Source organism: Alligator sinensis, unplaced genomic scaffold (genome assembly GCF_000455745.1).
Source record: "Alligator sinensis unplaced genomic scaffold, ASM45574v1 scaffold1905_1, whole genome shotgun sequence".
NCBI lineage: Eukaryota > Metazoa > Chordata > Crocodylia > Alligatoridae > Alligator > Alligator sinensis.
The window spans coordinates 132703-138547 of record NW_005843303.1 but is presented as its reverse complement, the minus strand read 5'-3'; the positions used below and the strand labels follow the sequence as shown (position 1 = coordinate 138547).

Genomic DNA, 5845 nt, shown 5'->3' with positions numbered 1-5845 from the left:
GTTCAGCAGAGCCAGTTGAGACCATGAGGCTTCAGGGCCAGGTGCGGGGGGGGCAGGTTGGGACTGAGAAGCCCTGGTGGGGGATAGGGGGAGGCTGTGAATGAGTGTCGAGGGGCAGACTGGTGTGAAGGGGGCCGCAAGGCCATCAGCCAGCCCTATGCCTGCTCCTCTGTGCTCAAACTAGTCGCCCTCATGCTGGGGACGTTTCACTCCCTGCTTTTTGCCCCGGGGGGAAAGCTGGCTGCCTGGGCTGGGGGGAGCGTACCACAGAGCTCCCCGTGCTGCCTGTAGGTCCTGATGCAGCTCTTCCTTCTTTTCCAGACCTCGAGTAAAGGTGACAGGAACACAGGTAGGTGAGCGGTGAACACGGGGCAGGCTATGCTGCAGCAGCAGGGGGGGACCATGGCCTCCTGGGTCTCTGCTCCCTGGGGGAGGATGCAGTACCAGAACGGGGTGAGCGTGAGCCCTGTGTGTGGAACCCAAGAGTGACAGGAGCACCCCAGCCCAAAGCCCAGCTTCTCACTGCCCCGTAGGGTGGAGTCCAGCTGGCTCGGTTTGAGGTGGGGAGGTCTCTCAGTTGCAGCCGCACTAGAAAGCCAGATGGCCTACAGGCTGGCGCCCCTGACACAGCCTGATCAGGGCATTTCCTCTCCTTCCCAGCCCTTGAAAGGGCTCCTAGCTCAGGGCAGTTTACTGTTTCCCTGCTGTCCTGCAATCAGGACTCCTGCTACCGCACCTCCCCAGTGGGACTGCCCATGGGACAGTGTCGTGCTGAGCTTGGCTATATCCCCTTTCCCTGTGACATGCAGCAGTTCCCAGTGCTCTGCCCAGGGCCTGTCCTCTGCTGGTTCTTGAGCTGGCCCTGTTGGGCAGTCCTGAGCATAGGAAGAGGAGAAGTGCGGGCTCCAGCCGATAGCCTATGTCTGGCTTGGCTTGGCCCCAGGTAAAGCAGGCAGGGGAGAGTCTGTGGGGACACAAAGGGAGTCAGCCACAGGGCAGGGCAGGGTGGGGTGGTCATGCTGCCTGGGGAGGGCTGTAGATTGGGGTGGAGAGAGAGAAACATGGGCTCCCATTGTTGCCTTCAGCCTCTCACTGTTTCATCTGAGAGGCCGTGAGGCCCTTGGGATCAGGCCAGCCCTGCCTGGGCTCTGGTCCCTGCCCCCCACTCAGGCCCTCCCCCTCTCTGTCTCTGCAGAAGGCAAAGGCCACAAGGAGAAGCTGGAGCTGGTGGCGTGCTTCTCCTTCTTCGGCAATGTCATGTCCATGGCCAGCGTGCAGCTAGCGGGAGCCAAGAGGGATGCCTTGCTGCTCAGCTTCAAGGATGCCAAGGTGACTCCCAGGTGGTGGGGAGGGACCAGCTGTCTCAGCGGGATGCATCACAGCGGGGCTTCTCCCCCAGGCCTTCGCTGGGGCTTCGGTATCCTCAAGCTTCCTCAGTTCTGCAGGCTGGGGCGGGGGCTGCAGGGCAGGGGTGAGGAGCACGCAGTCATGGGGGGACTGTGTGGGGCAATGTCTCTAGCCTGTCTGTGCCAAGCCAATGCCCCAGCTTGGTGCTAGGGGCCTCTGTGCCACAGGCTGCTGTTGGGGGGCACTCTCTTAGGAGCTGCTACTACTAGACCCGACCTGAGCCTGGGGGATGGCACAGGTCCAGCATGGGGCATTGCTTTCTGCCCCCTCCCGGATGGGTACGTCCCACCCAGGGCTGCTGGAGAGATGCTGCCTTCTCCACAGACCAAATTGTGTCCTGGGTTGATCCCCACACATCTCCGGCAAGATTCTTTGAGCTAACACTGCCCAGCTGAAGGGAGGGAGCTCAGGGGCCCTGGCTGGGGTAGGCATCACCCCTGTAACCTGCCTTCCCTGCACAGCTGTCGGTGGTGGAGTACGACCCTGGCACCCATGACTTGAAGACCCTCTCTCTCCATTACTTCGAGGAGCCAGAGCTGAGGGTAGGTCACGGCTCGGGTACTGACGCCTTCCTGTTCCCCATGCTGCACAGAGGCAGCTACTAGCAGGTGCCAGGGTACAGACCTGGTTTTCTGTCCCTGCCCCTTGTTGTGAGATCTGTGCTTCCCCCAACCCAGCAGCCCCTCCCTGCTGCCGCCAAAGGTGCAGACTGCAGCAGGGGGAAGGCAGGTGGCTGGTTCCAGCTCAGGCTGGTCTCCAGGGTCCCCAGCTGAGATGCTGCCATGGGCAGAGGGAGAAGAAGATCCTTACCCCTGAGCAGGGCCTCATCTCTGTGGAAGGAAGGGACAGTAGCATCCAGAGCTGCCCAGTGTCGCCATCCGTGCCCCTTGGGGACCTGCCACGTGTGATGGACCAGTTCCATATACAGGGTCAGGTGTCCTGACCTCCCCACCCACACTATCACCACAGGCGCTAGCGCTCCAGTCTGAAGCTGAGCTCCCATCCATGCCCCCTACCTGCCCACGTGTGCCTCTTAGCACTTCCTTTGGCTAGAGGGGAGCTGACATCTCATCCTGCCAGTCCCTGAAGCAGTGCCCAGCCCTGCTAAGCTGTGCGTGTAGAGGGGAGGGGGCACAGAAACCCTCCTGCCTCCCAGAGTTCTGCCCATTCTGAGTTGCAGGGCTGCCCCAGGGACTGTGTGCGCATGGGGTGGGCTGCCCATCCTCCTGTGTCACCACCCCTCAGCCTTTCCCCCGCTGCTGCTCTGTTGTCACTGACACCCACCTGATGTGCTCCCTCTGCCTCGTGTGCCCGCAGGACGGCTTTGTGCAAAACGTGCACATCCCCAAGGTGCGGGTGGACCCAGATGGGCGCTGCGCCGTCATGCTCATCTACGGCACACGTCTGGTGGTGCTGCCCTTCCGGAGGGACACGCTGACTGACGAGCATGAGGGCGTCATGGGAGAGGGGTGAGGCTCCCACTGCCAGCTCTTCCTGCAGGCAGCCCAGGCTAATCGCATACCAGCTCCCCAGGCCGTGCCGTGCCGTGCCCAGCTCCCTGCTGCACCAAGCCTTTGCCCTGAGGATCCTGCTCAACCTGCCTCGTGTCCCGGCTGGGCCATGTGACTCCACAGTCTGTGGGGTTGAAGCAAGATGGCGATCTTAGTGCCAGGGATCTGGAGAGTTGTGCTGCAGCAGGGCGCTGTCATGCAGGGCTGTCCTGGTGGGTGGGGAGAATGTGCTGCCACAGAGACCACTGACTCTGCTGTGGTGAGGGGGAGCAGCGCTGACTGCTTTGTTCTGGGGGAGTCCAACGCCAATAAGCCAGAGCTCTCCAGACTGCTGAAGGAAACAGAGATGGCTTGTGCTGCGGCAGAGCAGGGGCTAGGCACCAACTGTACCCCGAGGTGGGCACGAGGTGGCAGTTGGAGACTGGCAGAGCACATGCAGGCATTCCAGTGCTGCCTGCCAGGGCCCCCACCTACCACCCTTTGGTGCTAAAAATGAGGGAGCTTTGCCCACGTGCCCTGTGCCTGGAGATGGCCTCCCACACCCCGCAGGAGAGCAGTGGTGACACAGTACATGGGTGAATGTGCACCCCCTGAACGTGCTGGTGCACCCCTTGATAGGCCGCACTCCCTGCTTAGGCGACGGGTTAGTGAGATTGGCTGTGGAGGGGCCCCCCCCCCGATCAGTGACTGGTCACTGGGGGGGGGCATGCGCCCCCCCTGACTAAAGTGGCACCAGTTGCTCATGCAGGAGTGGGCGACTGGTGCCCAAGCTCACAACCCACACGTGTGTCTCCCCACTGACCATGTGGCTTTGCAAGGCTGCCTGGCTTGTGGGGAAGGTGCCCAACAGGCAGCTGGCGGGGGGGCATGCCAGCTGGGCTCGGTGGTCCGGACCACCCCGCCTGACATCTGCCCCCTACTGATCACTGCAGCCAGAGGTCGAGCTTCCTGCCCAGCTACATCATCGACGTGCGGGAGCTGGATGAGAAGTTGCTCAATATCATCGACATGCAGTTCCTGTATGGCTACTACGAGCCCACACTGCTCATCCTCTTTGAGCCCAACCAGACCTGGCCGGGGTAGGTCCAGCCAGCAAGTCCCCAGCCCAGCGCCCTCCAGAGCCCCACCTTCCCCTGCCTTGGGCACTCACGGCTTTGGTCCCAGCTAGGCCAGGCCTGCAGGGAGCCTTGTGGGGAGGGGTCAGGGCTGCAGTGGGGTGTGGTGCAGGCTGGTACATGGTCCTGTGTAGTGATGGGGCAGCTCCCCCAGGAAGAGGGCTTGGCTTCTTTGAGGCAGGGTTCAGAGCATCTTGGGTGGGCAGAGGGTGAGGGGATGGGCTGGGGTGGGGGGACAATCCACCAGCAGTAGAACTGGGCCTATAGGAACGAGGGGAAGCGGGTGGGGTATGGGGTCCTGGTGTCTCTGGCCTGCTCTTGTGCGGGGCTCTCCAGGCCAGGCAGGCTGTGAGCCCATGTTGCCTTGCACCCTGTGCAGGCGGGTGGCAGTGCGACAGGACACCTGCAGCATCGTAGCCATCTCGCTCAACATCATGCAGAAGGTGCATCCTGTCATCTGGTCCCTCAGCAACCTACCCTTTGACTGCACGCAAGCCCTGGCTGTGCCCAAGCCCATTGGTGAGTCCCTACTGCCCCTAGCTTGGGGGGGAACCTTGGGCACGGCTCTTCATCTCTGCCCCCATGTCCCTCCCTGCCCTTGGAGTCTCCTCTCTTGGGGGTGTGGGGGGAGGCAGGGTGGGTTTTTATGGCTCTGGGGCCATGCAGCAGACATGGCTACGCCCTGACTTTTGTTAAGCATCTTGAAAGCTGCTTGGTACCGATGTCTGCTTGTACAGGGTGAGCCGGCCGCCTGCTGCATGGGGCACCCCACTTAGAACTTGGGTGAGGGGTTGCCATGAAGGGCGTGTGGATGCAACTGGCAGTGACCTCTCTTCATGGGGCTCTGTCCTACTGCTTCCCACTCCCTCCTGTCAGGCACTGGCTGTCCCTGAGTCTGCTGGGTAGAGACATAGGTGCTAGGCAGGGAGCTCTGCTCTGGGGGGTCAGGCGCAGGGTTAGGCCCAGCCCAGCCTGTAGGATGGGTTCAGTGACTTTCCTGACACGGAGCCTGGGAGTGGGATCAGGGATCTCCTCCTGACCTGCATGAACCTGGCCCAGGCTGGTTCCCTTGGTGCTGGGGAGGCTGCAGGCCTGGGATCCCATGGGCTTGTGCTGCCAGTGTCACTCTTGCAGGTCCCATGAGTTCTGCACTCTCTCCCCCATCCCCAGCTGGGGATGTCCAGTTTCTAGGGGAAGCCAAGCTGCTCGCGGCAGTAAAACCCGCAGCCCCAGTCTCAACACGGCTTCTCTAGGAACAGGCCAATGTGCCAGTCCAGCTGGGGACTTCAGGTCGGCAGCCTGGGGCAGGACCCTCTTCCCTTCCCCACCCCGTCACTAAGAACAGGTTGGCTTGGCAGCTTACAGGCAGGGCAACAGCAGGTCTGAATGGGCCACTCAGGCCAAGGTCCTCTTTCCCCTCCAGAGAGCAGGGGGGAAACAGGTGAGGGGTAGGGGACATCCTGCTACAGCCTGTGCTGAGTTGCCCCTGGAGCCAACCGGTGCTTGTTGTTTCTCTCTCCAGGTGGCGTGGTGATCTTTGCGGTGAACTCCCTGCTGTACCTGAACCAGAGCGTCCCCCCCTATGGCGTGTCCCTCAACAGCCTCACCAATGGCACCACCGTTTTCCCCCTCCGTAAGCCGGCATGCCTGCCCACTGCTCCCTGGGCTACTGCAGCCTGGCTGCCAAGCACTCCATCTGCCCTTGGGCCCAGCTTGGCTTGCCCAAGGCACGTGGAGGCAGCTGATCCTCAGCCCCGTGGTTCTGGGCTGCTGTGTGTGCTGGGAGAGGGCTCTGTACCTGCCGGGTCCAGT

At 62.1% G+C, this 5845-nt stretch overlaps 1 protein-coding gene across 7 annotated transcripts in view; it reads left to right on the top strand.

The window, feature by feature from the left end:
* Positions 1–5845, top strand: part of CPSF1 (cleavage and polyadenylation specific factor 1) — a 27599-nt gene that overhangs the window by 2506 nt on the left and 19248 nt on the right. For 4 of the 7 annotated variants that reach the window (XM_014527110.2, XM_025194786.1, XM_014527109.2 and 1 more), the window contains exons 3-9: positions 322–349; positions 1196–1329; positions 1869–1949; positions 2725–2876; positions 3851–3997; positions 4413–4552; positions 5556–5666. In XM_014527110.2, coding sequence (XP_014382596.2) covers positions 322–349; positions 1196–1329; positions 1869–1949; positions 2725–2876; positions 3851–3997; positions 4413–4552; positions 5556–5666 — 793 coding nt within the window. Of the gene's footprint in view, positions 1–6; positions 42–321; positions 354–809; positions 944–1195; positions 1330–1868; positions 1950–2724; positions 2877–3850; positions 3998–4412; positions 4553–5555; positions 5667–5845 lie in introns of those variants that run through there. The other 3 variants (XM_025194787.1, XM_025194788.1, XM_025194789.1) reach the window with 3 other exon arrangements.